This window comes from Loxodonta africana, chromosome 17 (genome assembly GCF_030014295.1).
Source record: "Loxodonta africana isolate mLoxAfr1 chromosome 17, mLoxAfr1.hap2, whole genome shotgun sequence".
Taxonomy (NCBI): domain Eukaryota; kingdom Metazoa; phylum Chordata; class Mammalia; order Proboscidea; family Elephantidae; genus Loxodonta; species Loxodonta africana.
This window is the reverse complement of record NC_087358.1, coordinates 2,034,461-2,052,520: the sequence shown is the minus strand read 5'-3', so window position 1 is coordinate 2,052,520 and position 18,060 is coordinate 2,034,461. Positions and strand designations below refer to the sequence as shown.

Below are 18,060 nucleotides of genomic sequence, written 5' to 3'. Positions count from 1 at the left end.
AACCAGTTCGGCCGCCTCCCGGGGTTAGTTCAGATGGGTGGAGCAGCTCCCCGTGCTTGTGCCGTGACCGAGTGTCCCGGCTGGGACGCTGTTCTACCTGCTCCAATACCAGTTGCTGCCTCCCGGGGACTTCTCCTACTGGCTGCGTCCCACGCCGCCCGCGCGACCCGGCTGGGCCCCTTCCCGGAGTTAGTTCAGGGGGGTGGAGCAGCTCTCCATGTTTATGCCATACCTGCGTCCAGTCCAAATCCCGGCGGGATGGTTCTCCGGCTGGGACGCTGCTCTTCCTGCTCCAAGACCAGTCACTGCCTCCCGGGGACTTCTTCTACCGGCTGCGTCCCACGCCGCCCGCGTGACCCAACTGGGCCCCCTCCCGGGGTTAGTTCAGGGAGGTGGAGCAGCTCTCCGTGTTTATGCCGTACCTGCGTCCAGTCCAAATCCCGGCGGGATGGTTCCCTGGCTGGGACGCTGCTCTCCGCGTTCCAAGACCAGTCACTGCCTCCTGGGGACTTCTCCTACCGGCTGCGTCCCACGCCGCCCACGGAACCAGCTGGTCCCCCTCCCGGGGTTAGTTCAGGGGGGTGGAGCAGCTCTCTGTGCTTGTGCTGTACCTGACTGGTACGCTGGCTCCAGGCTCTGGAAACAATCACTGCTTCCCCGTATTAGTTCGTTCTCCGTCTCTAAATCTGTGTTTGTTGTTCAGGGTTCGTAGATTGTTATGCATGTGATCGATTCGCTTGTTTTTCCGTGTCTTTGTTGTAAGAGGGATCCGAGGTAGCGTCTGCCTAGTCCGCCATCTTGGCTCCACCTCCTCTAGCTGGACTTTTGATGATAGGTAGGATTCAGGTAGGAGGAACGAGAGCGGCGCCTCATGGTACCGCAGCGCTTCAGCTCAGCCCTGGCGCTTGAGGAGCCACTCCCGTCCGCCTACAGTGTTCTTCGCATCCGGGCCGGGCCCCACTCACAGCCATTCAAACACGGCCGCGCGCGCAGCCCCTGTCATATGTCTTTTGTTGTGAAGTTTTGAGACCTAATTTGTAAGAGGGGATTTCCAGGTGAATGGTACCTAGATATGTGGTTCATTACTTCTGTATAAATTTAATGAACAATTCCTGTTGTAACAGATAAACAATGAAATTTTAGTTACTTATTAAAAGAGTAATTTCTTTTTTTCCACTTAAAGTTCAAATGGGTGTTCTTCAGCAGGCATCTCTCTTCCAAGCAGGATCTAGAGTCCCATTCGGGCTTCTTCTCCCATCTTGTAGCTCCCCTGCCTGCATTATATGGTGGCTCCATTGCTGGCTTCAGAAAAGAGCCTAGAGTGCTTTCTCTATGGGCCAGTCCTCAGAATGGTCCACAGCTCATCTGCTCCCCTGGCACTGAGTAGAACACAGTTCAATGGCCACACCCAGCTGAAGAGGGCTGGGAGTGTAGCATAGCTGTGGACCAGAAAGGGGAGGAACAAGAGTGTGGTGGTTACTTTGCCAGTTTATGTCACGGTTGCCAAATCCAAATGGGGAAAAATAGAAGATCAAAGTAAGAAATGAAACACTGAGGGCTGGGAGCCAAGAAGATTAGATCTTGAATTCTAAGATTCTGACACCAAGGAGAGCCCTGTAGTAATCCCCTGAACTAGAGTTTCCTATCCTGGTTATGGGGGTGGTAGGGAACAGTTAAATGAGCCAACAATAAGTGCTAATTTTTTAAAAAACCAACTCATCAGGAGATCACAAATACAAGCAATAACGAGTCATCACTTATGTGCAAATATCTTCCTTTGTGACCCCAACACCAAGCTAGAGTATTCACTTTTAACCATAATTTTAAACCATTGATCTTAAAGTTCGTCACAGATTATTTTATAGACTTTGACTTTGCACAGAGATGATTTAAAAATTCTTTGGTCTCTATGTTAAAGGAAAACAATAATTTTAATGCAATAAAAGTAACTCCTAAATAGTTTAGACACTTCCAAATATTAGCTGTTAACATTTGTTAACATTATTTTATTATTTTTACTTTTCACATTTTAGTTTGCACAGATGATTTATTTCAAAAGTGTTTAAAGAGTAGTTTTGGAACTTTGCAAGATAGCTGTGATGTAAACTATGGTTTCTTTTTGCAAGTGGGAGTTTGAAAAAAAAAGTGTCAATAATTCTGTACCTGCTTATCAAATGTGCTTTCTTAGCCAAAAGTTGTGTAATCAGAAAATGCAATGTTTCTCTGGTTTTTTGTTTCCCTTCTCTACAGGAGAAAAGTTGAAATCATGCACACCCATAGTCTTTTCACTCTTCTTGGAGAAAGGCTGATGTTGCATACCAATACTGTGACTGTCACCACATACAACACACTCTATGAGGTGAGAAAGAATGTCTGATGTCAATTTTAAAAATAGCCAGTGGAAACCCTCTTAATCTGTGGTTGATCAGTTAATCTAAAAACGTGGTTAGAGCTGGAAATCCTAAAAAAATAGAACATATATCTTATAAATCTTATTTTAATTTAAAACATATCCATGTACAATATGCTAATCTTTTGATACTGATTTGAGTATGGGTTAGTCGGTTTTGCATAACAGGCACCGTTGGGCGTGGGAACAAACAAAATGACCCCTGGGAACAAACGGATACACATCATTTGCTGGCAGTCTGCTCCTGTAAAGATAACAGCCTCTGGAACCCTATGGGGCAGTTCCACTCTGTTACATGGAGTTGCTGATTAGGAATCAACTTGATGGCACACCACCACAACAGCAATGGATAATGACTTTGAGCATCTTTTCACGTACTCCTTGGCCATTTGAATATCCTCCTCAGTGAAATATCAGTTCAAGTCCTTCACCCACTTTCTATTGCATATTTTGTCTTTTTGTTGTTGTAGAAGTATTTTATGAAGTTTGGATATTAGACCTTTATTGGATACACGGTTCCCAGGACTTACTTCCACTCTATAGGCTGCCTTTTCATTTTCTTGATAAATCTTTTGATGAACAGAAGTATTTAATTTTTATGAGGGTTGTTTTCCTATTTTGTTTTTTGCTGTTCGTGCCTTTGTAGTCATATGGTTTAGTCCATCACAGAAACCCAGGTGTCACAGCTTTGTCCGTACATTTTCTTGTATGAATTTTATGGTTTTAGTTTTCAGATTAAGGTCCGTGATCCATTTGGAGCTGGTTTTTGTGTGTGGTGTAACGGTCAGATCCTGGTTCATTCCTCTGCATGTAGATTCCCAATTTTGCCAGCATCACTTGTTGAAGAAATTCTTCCTTTGCCTTTAGATGGATTTAACACCCTTGTCGAAAATCAGTTGACCGTAGATGTAGGATTCCCTCTTTCCTTTTTTTTTTCATTGTACTTCAACAGACCAAATTAGTTTCTCATTAAACACCTAATACACATACTGTTTTGTGACATTGCTTGCCAACCCCACAACATGTCAACACTCTCCCTTTTTGACCTTGGATTCCCCATTATCGGCTTTCCTGTTCCTTCCTGCCCTCTCGTCCTTCCTTGCCCGTGGGCTGGTGTGTCCACTTAGTCTCGTTTTGTTTTATGGGCCTGTCTAATCTTTGGCTGAAGGGTGAACCTCAGGAGTGACTTCAGAACTGAGTTAAAAGGATGTCCAGGGGCCATACTCTCAGGGTGGATTCCCTCTTTCTTAAAAATACTTGTTTATTCCATGCTTTTTTAGAGTGAAGTGAAAATATGCCTCATCTTCTGGTATGTACTTATATGTGTCTTATTTTTCAGTTACCTTAGACTGCCATCTACAAACACATTTTTAGACATACTTTTTCTCTTCTGAAATACTTTTCGTCTCATTCTGTGTGTAGTGGTCAACCTACTTGTTCACATCCTAAATAGAGCTAATTCCTTCTGCTGCTTCCATTTCTAAAGACACACCAGCTACACTTATATCCTATAGCGTAAGGCACTGGAGTTAAGGACTATGTCATAGTGCTTTTTAAAACTCTAAGGTGGTAAGATGGCGTGTGATATAGTAAACACTCAATAAATATTAGAAAACTCTAAGGCAGTAAGATGCATGTGATATAGTGAACACTCAATAAATATTACAAAAAGCATATGCAAACAACATTGTATGAATTATAAAGATGTAAAGCCTATTTGAATCACACTGAAAAAGAAATAATTATAAATTAAGAAAACATCCCCGACTCCTAGTTTTCTGAAGTGATTTCCTAGGTTTCTTAGCTCCTATATATACTAACCCCCACCCATCTCTCAGTTGTCGTACTGTGGGGGCTTGCGTGTCGCTGTGATGCTGGAAGCTATGCCACCGGTATTCAGATACCAGCAGGGTCATCCATGGAGGACAGGTTTCAGCTGAGATTCCAAACTAAGACAGACTAGGAAGAAGGACCTGGCAGTCTACTTCTGAAAAGCATTAGCCAGTGAAAACCTTATGAGTAGCAGTGGAACATTGTCTGATATAGTGCTGGAAGATGAGCCCCCCAGGTTGGAAGGCACTCAAAAGATGACTGGGGAAGAGCTGCCTCCTCAAAGTAGAGTTGACCTTAATGACATGGATGGAGTAAAGCTTTCGGGACCTGCATTCACTGGTGTGGCACGACTCAAAATGAGAAGAAACAGCTGCAAACATCCATTAATAATCAGAACCTGGAATGTAAGAAGTAGGAAGCTAGGAAAATTGGAAATTGTCAAAAATGAAGTGGAAAGCATAAACATCGATCCCTAGGCATTAGTGAGCTGAAATGGACTGGTATTGGCCATTTCGAATTGGACAATCATTTAGTCTACTATGCTGGGGATGACAACTCGAGGAGGAATGGTATTGCATTCATCGTCAAAAACAACGTTTCGAGATCTATCCTGAAGTACAATGCTGTCAGTGATGGGGTAATATCCATATGCCTACAAGGAAGACCAGTTAATACCACCTTTATTCAAATTTATGCACCAACTGCTAGGGCCAAAGATGAAGAAATGGAAGATTTTTATCAGCTGCTGCAGTCTGAAATTGATCGAACATACAATGAAGATGCATGGATAATTACTGACAATTGGAATGCGAAAGTTGGAAATAAAGAAGAAGAATCAGTAGTTGGAAAATATGGCTTTGGTGATAGAAACAATGCCGGAGATCGAATGATAGAATTTTGCAAGACCAACGACCTCCTTATTGCAAATACCTTCTTTCACCATCATACACGGCGACTATACACATGGACCTTACCAGATGGAGCACACAGAAATTGACTACATCTGTGGAAAGAGACGATGGAAAAACTCAATATCATCAGTCAGAACAAGGCCAGGGGCCGACTGTGGAACAGACCATCAATTGCTTATATGCAAGCTTAAGCTGAAACTGAAGAAAATCAGAACAAGTCCACGAGAGCCAAAATATGACCTTGAGTATATCCCACCTGAATTTAGAGACCATCTGAAGAACAGATTTGACGCACTGAACACTAGTGACCGAAGACCAGACGAGTTGTGGAATGACATCAAGGACATCATCCATGAAGAAAGTAAGAGGTCACTGAAAAGACAGGAAAGAAAGAAAAGACCAAGATAGATGTCAGAGGAGACTCTGAAACTTGCTCTCGAATGTCGAGCAGCTAAAGGAAGAATTGATGAAGTAAAAGAACTGAACAGAAGATTTCAAAGGGCAGCTGGAGAAGACAAAGTAACGTATTATAAGGACATGTGCAAAGAGCTGGAGATGGAAAACCAAAAGGGAAGAACACACTCAGCATTTCTCAAGCTGAAAGAACCGAAGAAAAATTCAAGCCTCAAGTTGCAATAGTGAAGGATTCCATGGATTCAATATGAAACGATGCAGGAAGCACCAAAAGAAGATGGAAGGAATACACAGAGTCATTATACCAAAAAGAATTAGTCGATGTTCAACCATTTCAAGAGGTGGCATATAATCAGGAACCAATGGTACTGAAAAGAAGAAGTCCATGCTGCTCTGAAGGCATTGGTGAAAAACAAGGCTCCAGGAATTGATGGAATATCAATTGAGATGTTTCAACAAACAGATGCAGCGCAGGAGGTGCTCACTCATCTATGCTAAGAAATATGGAAGACAGCTTCCTGTCCAACTGACTGGAAGAGATCCATATTTATGCCTATTGCCAAGAAAGGTGATCCAACCAAATGTGGAAATTATAGAACAATATCGCTAATATCCCACGCAAGCAAAATTTTGCTGAAGATCATTCAAAGACGGCTGCAGCAGTATATCGACAAGGAACTGCCAGAAATTCAGGCCGGTTTCAGAAGAGGACATGGAACCAGGGATATCTTTGCTGATGTCAGATGGATCCTGGCTGAAAGCAGAGAATAACAGCCGGATCTTTACCTGTGTTTTATTGACTATGCAAAGGCATTCGACTATGTGGATCGTAACAAACTATGGATAACATTGGGAAGAATGGGAATTCCAGAACACTTAATTGTGCTCATGAGGAACCTTTACATAGATCAAGAGGCGGTTGTTCAGACAGAACAAGGGGATACTGATTGGTTTAAAATTAGGAAAGGTGTGTGTCAGGGTTGTATCCTTTCACTGTACCTATTCAATCTGTATGATGAGCAAATAATCTGAGAAGCTGGACTCTGTGAAGAAGAATGGGGCATCAGGATTGGAGGAAGATTCATTAACAACCTGCGTTATGCAGATGACACAACCTTGCTTGCTGAAAGTGAAGAGGACTTGAAGCACTTACTAATGAAGATCAAAGACCACAGCCTTCAGTATGGATTGCACCTCAACATAAAGAAAACAAAAATCCTCACAACTGGACCAATGAGCAACATCATGATAAACGGAGAAAAGATTGAAGTTGTCATGGCTTTCATTTCACTTGGGTCCACAATCAACAGCCATGGAAGCAGCAGTCAAGAAATCAAAAGACGCGTTGCATTGGGTAAATCTGCTGCAAAGGGCCTTTTTAACGTGTTGAAGAGCAAAGATGTCACCCTGAAGACTAAGGTGCGCCTGACCCAAGCCATGGTATTGTCAGTCGCGTCATACGCGTGTGAAAGCTGGACGATGAATAAGGAAGTCGGAAGAAGGGTTGGCGCCTTTGGATTGTGGTGTTGGCGAAGAATATTGAATATACCATGGACTGCCAAAAGAACGAACAAATCTGTCTTAGAAGAAGTACAACGAGAATGCTCCTTAGAAGCAAGGATGGCGAGACTGCGTCTTACGTACTTTGGACATGTTGTCAGGAGGGATCAGTCCCTGGAGAAGGACATCATGCTTGGCGGGGTACAGGGTCAGCGGAAAAGAGGAAGACCCTCAACGAGCTGGATTGACACAGTGGCTGCAACAGTGAGCTCAAGCATGAGCACGTTTGTGAGGATGGCGCAGGACCGGGCAGCGTTTCGTTCCGTTGTGCACAGGGTCGCTATGAGTCGGAACCGACTCGACAGCACGTGACAACAACAACATATACACTAAGATATGCGTTGGCCATCATTAACCCCTCTGTGAAGTTACTCAAAGCTATTTTTATACAATTATTTGCAAAACTTAAGTCTTAAGTATCATTTGCTTTTTTGCTTACTACTCCATCTCTAAATTATATTTATGTTTTCTGTTATTAATGATTTGTATCCCTCCCTAATACACTTAAAAAGCATTTGCTAAATTTTAGAATAAGTCCTGTGAAGACAAAGTAACTGGATTTTTAGGTTTCGTATACTTGCAGATCTCAATAACATGATAGGATTAATGACTGTATTAAATATTGTTATATTATTTTCACTTTCTAGTTTTTTGGTTGCTATTCTTGTTACACAGTATTCTTGTAATTCAGATAAACACATGGTGTAGACAGGAACAGCTAGGTAGGAACTTAGAACGTGATGAGATCAGCTTCCTATAGAAATAAAGAAATGCATTTTTTACTTTAACTTTTTTCTTTAAGAGTATAGCAATTTCTCAGGACAAATTATTTTACAAAATGGTAGTCAACTTTAAAACTTTAGCTCATTAGAATAAAACTCTTCTATCAAAATTATAGAATCTTAGAGGTGGACAATCTGTTAGATAATCATCTTATTCAAACATTCATTCCACCAATAAAGAAACTAAGAATCAAAAGATTAGGTAACTTGCAGAAACTCTAAAGGCTCTCTGATCCCGGGTATCTCTAGCTAACTTAACAGGGAGGTCAGTGGTTTGCCACTTTGAAGAATGAATTGGTGCCACTCCTGTCTCTGAAGTTGAGCCTACTAATACGGAAAGATTTATGCGTGAAGAGGCAGCGGAGTGGGTGAGTCAGAAAGGAAGCTTCATCTGAGATATGATTATCCCTCCAGCAGCCCCTGCTTAAGCCTAATGTCTTTCTGTGACCCGTGAATTACAAAATAATTTCATTTACAAAATCAGTGTTTCACTTATGCTTTAAATGTGTGGTGCTGGGCTCCAGTCTGTGTTTATAAATAGCATAGTCATCACATTACCTCCGTGCCTGGAATTCACTGGCTTTGCCCTGCCCTGTCCAGCGAGCTCTGAAAACAGGGCTGCTGGGAATTGAGGTGTGGTGTAAACGCTACACACACTGAACTCATGCCCGTACCTGGCTCTGAATTCTCAGGGAGGTTTTGTTCTGTTGGGAAGTGGGGTTAACCTGCTCTGCCGTTATTTATACCCATTGCCCTCCTTCCCTTTCTTATCTCACCTAGGCTCATGACAGCCTACCATGCCTTCCTACTTAACAGGGGCAGGTATTTATGCCTGCCTCACCAAGCCTGATGGGGGACATTGACCCTACAGATGTAGTGCCCGCTATCGACTGGATGTCCCATCTCCTGACGTTTAGCACAGGGTGGACATATAACTGGTTCTTAATAAATGCATTCTGAATTGAGTTTCTAAATGCGTTTTTGTAATAAAAAAGATTTTAATAATACGGTTTTCAAAGCAATTTCATGTGTACTTGCTTATGTAACCATTCTAACTGCCTTATTGGGTAGGCAAGGCAATTACTGCTGTCATGGACGGCGAAATAGAAACTGAGCAATGTGAGATTGGTGGTGCTTTGAAGTGAACTGTGTGTCCTAAACCACGTGTTGCTGCTTTTTTGGCTGAGGAAGGTATGGCTAGTTTCCATCATGGTAGAGTATGGCCTGGTTTTCTCCTGGCTTCTCTGCAGTTATTTTGAATCTCTTGGTTGTAACCGTATTTTGCTGGGATCTTGTTCACTGAGCTGTAGGTCACACACCAGGGCTTTTGGGCGTATTGGTGTGAAAACTCCCTGTAGGTATATACCAACCACTTTGACTGTTCTTTGGTGTATGGTTTCCACAGAGATTTTATCCCTGTGCCGCCTACATCTGATTGGTAGCGGATGTCGAGAGCTCCGCTCGGAAAGTCTGAGGTACCATCCCGTTGAGACTGCAGAGTGTTCTGTTTCGATGAAAGTATGCAGTGAGGGAACGGGTGGCCTCGTGCCCCATGTTTGTCAGTTAGTGATAATAGATCAGCTTTTATTTCAACTCTTCACCCTTTAATGTACACCCTTAACATACCTGTGCAAATTTCCCTTTTTTTTTTTTTTTTTTTGGCCGAGCAGGAAGGGAAGAAAAATGCCATCTTTGGATATCATGATCCTTTGTAATCAGGAGAGGCCAACCCATCTCCTAATTGATTGACTTCCTTACACAGTTACAGTAGGGCAGTACAGAAATGATCACTCAACTAACTTTCATCATTTCCCTGCTGTTTTTGTACCTGACATTAGGTTGAACAGTTTTACAGGACCATTCAGAACATAAAATGTTAAAGCTAAACAGGAAATTAAATCACTAATATAAAATGATGTCTCCATAAATGTGGCAGCACTGGATTTTACATATATGAAACAATAAGATTATCACATGCTAAAATAGAGTGAGCACTCATATATACATTATTTATGTATACTTCAGTTCTTCATTCTTTCATTTCACAGACCCTTCCTGAGTACTGGCAGTGTGTCAGCAGTGTGCTCTAATACACTAGGAAGGTCGCAGTGAGCAGACCCTTCCTGAGTACTGGCAGTGTGTCAGCAGTGTGCTCTAATACACTAGGAAGGTCACGGTGAGCAGACCCTTCCTGAACCCTGCCAGTGTGTCAGCAGTGTGCTCTAATACACTAGGAAGGTCATGGTGAGCAGACCCTTCCTGAGCTCTGGCAGTGTGTCAGCAGTGTGCTCTACTACACTAGGAAGGTCACGGTGAGCAGACCCTTCCTGAGCCCTGGCAGTGTGTCAGCAGTGTGCTCTAATACACTAGGAAGGTTACGGTGAGCAGACCCTTCCTGAGCCCTGGCAGTGTGTCAGCAGTGTGCTCTAATACACTAGGAAGGTCACGGTGAGCAGACCCTTCCTGAGGCTGGCAGTGTGTCAGCAGTGTGCTCTAATACACTAGGAAGGTCACAGTGAGTAGACCGTTCCTGAGCCCTGGCAGTGTGTCAGCCGTGTGCCCTAATACACTAGGAAGGTCACAGTGAGCAGACCCTTCCTGAGCCCTGGCAGTATGTCAGCAGTGTGCTCTGATACACTAGGAAGGTCACAGTGAGCAGACCATTCCTGAGCCCTGGCAGTGTGTCTGCAATGTGCTCTAATACACTAGAAAAATCACAGTCAACAATGTGAATGGGAGCTCAGTGCTGGCAGAGCCAACGAGGAGTTTAAATCTTATGATTCTGTGTTTCCTTTTTTTGTCCAACATTTACCATTATTTGTTTTCTGACGGAAACTAAAGGCAACTTATTAGTAAATGAGAAGCCACATTTTTATGTATGTTTTCCCCTTGTCAGACTTCATTTTGAAATAGCAACCCTAGCTGAGATATTATTTTATTTACTTGTTTTCTCATTTTTATTATAGTGGTGATACAAAGAGTGAAATATTTGCAATTCACAGCATAGGTATATTGTTGTTTTTAGGTGCCCTCCAGTTGCTCCCAACTCATAGGGACCCTATAGGGCAGAGTAGAATTGCTCCATAGGGTTTCCACAGAGTGGCTGGTGTATTTGAACTGCAGACCGTTTCGGTTAACAGCAGAGCTCTTAACCACTATGCAGCCAAAGCTCTATAGGTATATTAAGAATGTATATTGAAAAGATATTTCAAAAAATAAATTCATGGATTTCCTAATTAGTTTTTCCTTCTATAGATATTAATCTTGGTTTTGTCTTTATCCCTAATACAGAAAATTTGAGAAATCCAGAATTAAAATGTTTGAGTTGAAATCCTCAGAAAGACTCTTTAGAAGACATATTTCTTTGGAATTGAACAGCACTGACTTTTTTTGCAGATTCTTTTTATATTTTACTATTGTTATTTACATATTTTGTAAATGAAGTCTAAATTCTTTGTTTCAGATCTTGACAGAGCAAGTATGCACTCAAGTTGTACACAAGCCACACCCAGAGCCAGATTCTACAGTGAAAATTCAGAACCCAAGTGAGCAAATGGCAGCTCTTTATTTAATCGCTTGTCACGTGGTAACATGTGAGAGGAGACCATGACTGGGTGCAATCACCTTCATGGGCATGGTGTTCCACCTGTGTGGTGCCCAGCGTTTTGCTGTAAATCAGTCAGTACTCTGAGCAGACGAGGCTGTGCACTTCTTAGTCTTCAACACCAGTTTCTTTGTCGTTTACAGTGATTCTGAAGGTGGTGGCAACTTTACTGAAAAACTCCACACCAAGTGCAGAACTGATGGAGGTTCGCCGTCTGTTTTTATCTGACATGATCAAACTTTTCAGTAACAGCCGTGAAAATAGAAGGTCAGCAATTTGAGTACTGTAATGAACCTTTATTCCATAAGTAATCTTATATTCTCTGGCCTTAAATTTTCAGTCTTTTCAATAAAAACTTTTCATGTCTTTTGCATGTTGCTAAGTACACATAATCATTAGAGAAGTGTTGTATATTTCTTTGATTTAGTCTGTATTCAGTGTATTTTGACTTATTTTTATACACTTTTATTTAGTAAGGAGCCCTGGTAGTGTAGTGGCTAAATGCTTGGCTGCTAACCAAAAGGTCAGCAGTTCAACTCCACCAGCTGCTCTGAGGGACCAAAAACCTGGTGATCTGCTCCTGTAAAGATTACAGCCTAGGAAACCCTCTGGAGCAGTTCTCCTCTGTCACATGGGGCCGGTTTGAGGCAGCACACGACAACAACATCTATTCTGTTTTAATTTTATGTGTGAATGTACATATACTCAGATCCTTATTTCAAATGTACTTTTGGTGATATTTACCTATCACCAACACTACTTAACACTTTTAATTATATTTGCCCGTATTCACTTATTCTTCTCCCAGTTTGTCATATAACTAAAGCGATTCATTTTTAAGCTAGCTAGCGACGTCAGTGGGGTACAGTCTCAGGCCGTGGAGTCGGCACGGTCACGGGGCCTTTAAGCAGCATTGATGGCGTGTCTGCTGGGCGTAAAGCACTGTGCCGGGCCGTGAGACGCTGCCGTGGTGGAACACGGTCTAAGCACACACAGCCTGGTGGTGATGACAGTCACAGAGCTGTGATTAGTGTGTAACATGTTAACATGTGGTGCAAGTGCCAAGCGGGATGAGAAGCAGAGAAACAATAACTAAATCTGACTGCAACAGCTAGGAAAGGGATTCTGAGTGATCACATGGATTTTTCCAGGTAGAGGAATGAGGGAAAGCCTTTGGAAGTCTAAAACATAGAATGTGCGGAATGACTTGGGCTTGCTTTACTGATGGCAGATTGTATTTTCACTATTTTATCAAATTTCAAGGGTTTACATTCTAATTTAACTTAGATATTTATAATGAGATCCTCTTTATTCCCCTCAGGTGCTTATTGCAGTGTTCAGTGTGGCAGGATTGGATGTTTTCTCTTGGCTACATCAACCCTAAAAATTCCGAGGAACAGAAGATTACGGAGATGGTCTACAACATCTTCCGGATCCTTCTGTATCACGCGATAAAATACGAATGGGGAGGCTGGAGAGTCTGGGTGGATACGCTGTCAATAGCCCATTCGAAGGTAACAGGGGATTTAGAATTCCCTATCGCCAGGGCCTCAGCGGTGGGAGAAGTGCCTACAGACCATCATCTGCTGCCCTCTCTTGGGCAGTGAGGATTATGGCCGATTCCTTTATTCCAATTTTCTCTCTGTTTCTTTTTTTTTCTTTTTGGTTTTTATGAGTCAGAATCGACTCCATGGCAACAAGTTTGGTTTTTTGGATTCTTAGAATGTTAGAGCTTGACGGTATCTTAGTGATCACTTCATTCAAACCCCAGTTTTATAAATTAGGACTTTGGGATCCCATATTTGATGTGACATCTGTTTTATAGCAGATCTGAGAACATGAATACAAGCCGATTGCTCTTAACTAAAGCATACCTGGTTCTCATAAAAAAGTTTTATACAATATTTTCTAAAATATACTTTGTTAGACATTTTATAAAATAGTTAGAAATTGTTTTCAAGTGAATCGTAAATACATTTAAAATGTTTGATCTTCTTTGTATTTTTAAATGCTTTGTCTTTTCTTTAAGTATCTATTTTTCTAAGTATCTATACAATCTGTGTTTAAATATAGGACCCCTGGTGGCTCTGTAGTTAAAGCATTTGGCTTCTAACCGCAAGACTGGCAGTTCGAACCCACCAGCTGCTCCGCAGGAGAAAGATGTGGCAGTCTCCTCCCATAAATATTATAGCCTTGGAAACCCTGTGGGGCAGTTCTACTCTCTCCTTTGGGGTCACTGTGAGCCAGAATTGACTTGATGGTGGTGGGTGAATATTTAAACATGTAGGTTTCAACCCCTGCTTTGGGATTTTATTTCCTCTTTGTCAAATTAAGAGGTTATAGTATTTAGATAATCTCCGAAGGACAGTCCCTCTGAATCTTAAATTCTGTTATTCTGTCATTTAAACATAAATTAATAACACATGTGCCTATCACAAAGCATTTTGAATATTTTTTTTTTTAATTTTAGAGGTTTTATTTCTGTTATAAATTTACATTTTATAATGTATTGGCACCTCAGTTTTATCATTGCATTCACAAATTTTTAGAGGAGAAGACATGATAACTTAGCACAAGAAATGTATATCCTGACCATTCCTAAACAAGCTGATGTAAAGTAGCAAATTCAAAATAGGCTAGATAAAGATAAAATGGTTGTTTTTTTTCTGGGTTTTACAAGTTTATACATGTATGTATTTATGATTTTTTTTTATATAACTTCAGTTGTGAAAGGACACACATGAGTTATAGGTGGTAAAAACCAGCAGTAATTGTACTGTGGATGCTATGATATACTAGCTGTCATTCTCTGTTTAAATTCTCATATCCAGTGTGTTAACACAGGTAAAACCGAAGTACTTAACCTCAAAGAAACAATCACTGTATTTGAACCTTTAATATTGTTAGTTTACCTACGTGTGAGACTTCGGGCAGGTCGCGTATAAGTCATGTGTAACTATTTTTTGATGATTTCTTCCAATTACTTGTTGAAAGCAAGCATTTATCTTAGGATTAATATGTGCTAATTCTGAAATTTTAAAATTCCTGCCACTGTCTTTCTATTATCACCACCATTTTATTTACATCCAATATCTTCTTAACATATACAGAATGCATTCATGTAAAATATTTTCCTTTACTTATTCCTCCTAAGGTCACTTATGAAGCCCATAAGGAATACCTAGCCAAAATGTATGAGGAGTATCAAAGACAAGAAGAGGAAAACATTAAAAAGGGAAAGAAAGGGAGCGTGAGCACCATCTCTGGTCTTTCCTCGCAGACAACAGGAGCAAAGGGTGGAATGGAAATTCGAGAGATAGAAGATCTTGCACAGAGCCAGAGCCCAGAAAGTGAGACCGATTACCCTGTTAGCACAGATGCCAGAGACTTACTCATGTCAACAAAAGTGCCAGATGATATCCTTGGACACTCAGATCGACCGGGAAGTGGTGTACATGTGGAAGTGCATGATCTTTTAGTTGATATAAAAGCAGAAAAAGTGGAAGCAACCGAAGTAAAACTTGATGATATGGATTTATCTCCAGAGACTTTAGTAGGTGGAGAGAATGGTGCCCTTGTGGAGGTTGAATCTTTGCTGGATAACGTGTACAGTGCTGCTGTTGAGAAGCTCCAGAACAACGTACATAGTAGTGTTGGTGTCATTAAAAAAAACGAAGACAAGGATAATGGTCCATTGATAACATTAGCAGATGAGAAAGATGACCTTTCTAACAGTAGCACATCATTTCTCTTTGATAAAGCACCCAAACAGGAAGAGAAGCTCCTTGCGGAACTTTCCAGCAATCACATTATCCCAAATATTCAAGATACGCAAGTTCGTCTCGGTGTTGGCGATGATCTTGGACTGCTTGCTCACATGACTGCTAATGTAGACTTGACTTGTACATCAAGTATGATCGAGGAAAAGGAGTTCAAAATCCATACAACTTCAGATGGAATGAGCACTGTTTCTGAGAGAGACTTAACACCACCTTCTAAAGGGTTAGAATATGCAGAAATGACTGCCACAACTCTGGAAACTGAGCCTTCTGGTAGCAAAATTGTACCAAATATTGATGCTGGAAGTATAATTTCAGATACGGAGAGGTCTGACGACGGCAAAGAGTCAGGGAAGGAAGTCCGAAAGATCCAGACGACCACTACCACCCAAGTAAGTTCTCCCATATGAGGTCTAGAGACAAACAAAACGTACTGAACAGACTTTAGGTTTTTAGCACAGAAAAAAAAAAAAAAACTAGCTGCTGTCGAGTCCGTTCCAACTCATAGCAACTTCAGCACAGAAGCAGACTGATTTCCTACCAATTACACTATATTAATATGCAATTAATATTCAGTATAAAAAAATTTTTTTTTTTTTTTATTCAATTATGGCATCACAGTAATACAGTGAACCCTGTGAGAGCCAGACCTCAACGGGACTGCATTGTTTTTCTGGGTCTCACAAGTTTTCTACATTTGACAGGGTGCAGTCTTACCACTTTTCTATCACTTGTTTTAGTGGAAAATATTTGAGTTTTCCTCCTCTGACAGGTTTCCATCTTACACATGTTCCAGCTTTTGCATGTTTTTCTGTATATGGAGTCAAGTAGTGTGGTGGCATATATAAGAGAGAATACAGATACCTGAATTATAGTTCCAACTCTGCCAGTTACTGTCTGCGCAACATTGCTCAACCTCTCTGGGCCTAAGCTTCCTTCTAAAGTACAAGAGGTTGTACTAGATCAAAATATGACTTTTATGGCCTTTACCAATTCTAGCATTCCATGGCTCTGACTACACATCACTCTGTGATCCACACGTTTTGTACTTGAGCTTGCATTCTGAATACTTGATTAATTTTAACCGTTTAAGCTGCAGGCCCAACCCTGTTCTGTGGATGTAGAAAAGAGGACCAGGGCGCAGATTGAAGAGGTAGATGAAGTGAAGGGGAAGGGAAAGGGAAAGGAGCCTGTTACTTACCCAGTGCGTACTATGGTCCAAAAGAGCCCTGGTGGTACAGTGGTTAAGCACTTCGTCGCTAACTGCAAGGTCATGGGTTCAAACCCACCATGCCTCCATGGGATAAAGATGCAGCAGTCTACCTCCATAAAGATAACAACAGCCTTGGAAACCCTATGGGGCAGTTCTACTCTGTTGTATACAGTCGCTGTGAGTTGGAATCAACGGCACTGCGTTCGGTTTTTTGGGATTTATGGTTCAGGCACTGTGCTCTGAGTTTACAGATTTAATCCTCACAACAATCCCATAATGCAGGTATTATAGCTGAGAGAATCTGGAATTATTAGCAGTGAGAATTATTTTCTAAAACCTCATGAACAGGAATTTGTTGTAAGAGAATTCAAGACTCTTAGTCCTGGTGGTGAGGAAATGTTGGTGCTGCCGTTTGGCCTTACCGGAATAAAACCAAAAACAGAGGAGTTTTTCTCATTTGTATTTTAATTGTTGTGCTTTGAGTTTTAAGGCCACTTCCTTATTTTCTAGGCTAAACAATACCTTATGGTTAAGAGTTTAAGAAATTTATAGTAATATTTTTACCCCTTAATGATTTTGTCTTTGTTGTTGCCTGGGGGATTTTCACTCAGTTTTTAATCACTGAAGGTCAATTAATGTGTTTCCCTTACAATTATATTTTGAAGAATAAACTGTACTGGTGTCTTTATACTTTCATAACAATTCTTTAAAAACATGTTTTTTGTGGAAAAGGTGTTTCTGTTTTTTTATTTCTTCTGTTAACTGCCGATTTCCATTTTTGTGGCAGTTGTATTACAGTGATAATTGACAGAGGATGAAAACTTTGAATTCAGCACAGATTATTTAAAGAAAACCGTGGTGTGTTAATCTCTAGGCATGCCTGGTTGTTACTCAGAGTTCATAGGATTTGTTTGTTTGTTTTCTAACTTACCAAGGACATTTGTTTTTCTACATTTGAAGTACTGTGAGTGAAGTAGTCTTTGAAATTAACTTGACTCTATTCTAGTAATATTTCTTCTGATTTTGTGTTTGACACGTATTCAGTATACTTCATATGCTTTCTTCTGTAAGGAGGTCATGTGGCCCAACTTCATGTGCTTCCTTCTTAAGGAGGTCGTGGTCTAACCTCATACAGTTCCTTCTGTAAGGACGTCGTGTGGTCTAACTTCATACGCTTCCTTCTGTAAGGCCGTCTTGTGGTCTAACTTCACGCGCTTCCTTCTGTAAGGAGGTCGCGTGGTCTAACTTCACGCGCTTCCTTCTGTAAGGAGGTCGTGTGGTCTAACTTCACGCGCTTCCTTCTGTAAGGCCGTCTTGTGGTCTAACTTCACGCGCTTCCTTCTGTAAGGAGGTCGTGTGGTCTAACTTCACGCGCTTCCTTCTGTAAGGAGGTCGTGTGGTCTAACTTCTCGCGCTTCCTTCTGTAAGGAGGTCGTGTGGTCTAACTTCACGCGCTTCCTTCTGTAAGGAGGTCGTGTGGTCTAACTTCACGCGCTTCCTTCTGTAAGGAGGTCGTGTGGTCTAACTTCACGCGCTTCCTTCTGTAAGGAGGTC

General features: G+C 41.4%; 1 protein-coding gene across 5 annotated transcripts in view; it reads left to right on the top strand.

Moving 5' to 3' along the window:
- NBEA (neurobeachin) overlaps positions 1 to 18,060 on the top strand; it is a 914,947-nt gene that overhangs the window by 272,216 nt on the left and 624,671 nt on the right. For all 5 annotated transcript variants that reach the window (XM_064269920.1, XM_064269919.1, XM_064269917.1 and 2 more), the window contains exons 18-22: positions 2,251 to 2,359; positions 11,374 to 11,455; positions 11,658 to 11,781; positions 12,836 to 13,028; positions 14,669 to 15,685. In XM_064269920.1, coding sequence (XP_064125990.1) covers positions 2,251 to 2,359; positions 11,374 to 11,455; positions 11,658 to 11,781; positions 12,836 to 13,028; positions 14,669 to 15,685 — 1,525 coding nt within the window. The remainder of the gene's footprint in view (positions 1 to 2,250; positions 2,360 to 11,373; positions 11,456 to 11,657; positions 11,782 to 12,835; positions 13,029 to 14,668; positions 15,686 to 18,060) is intronic.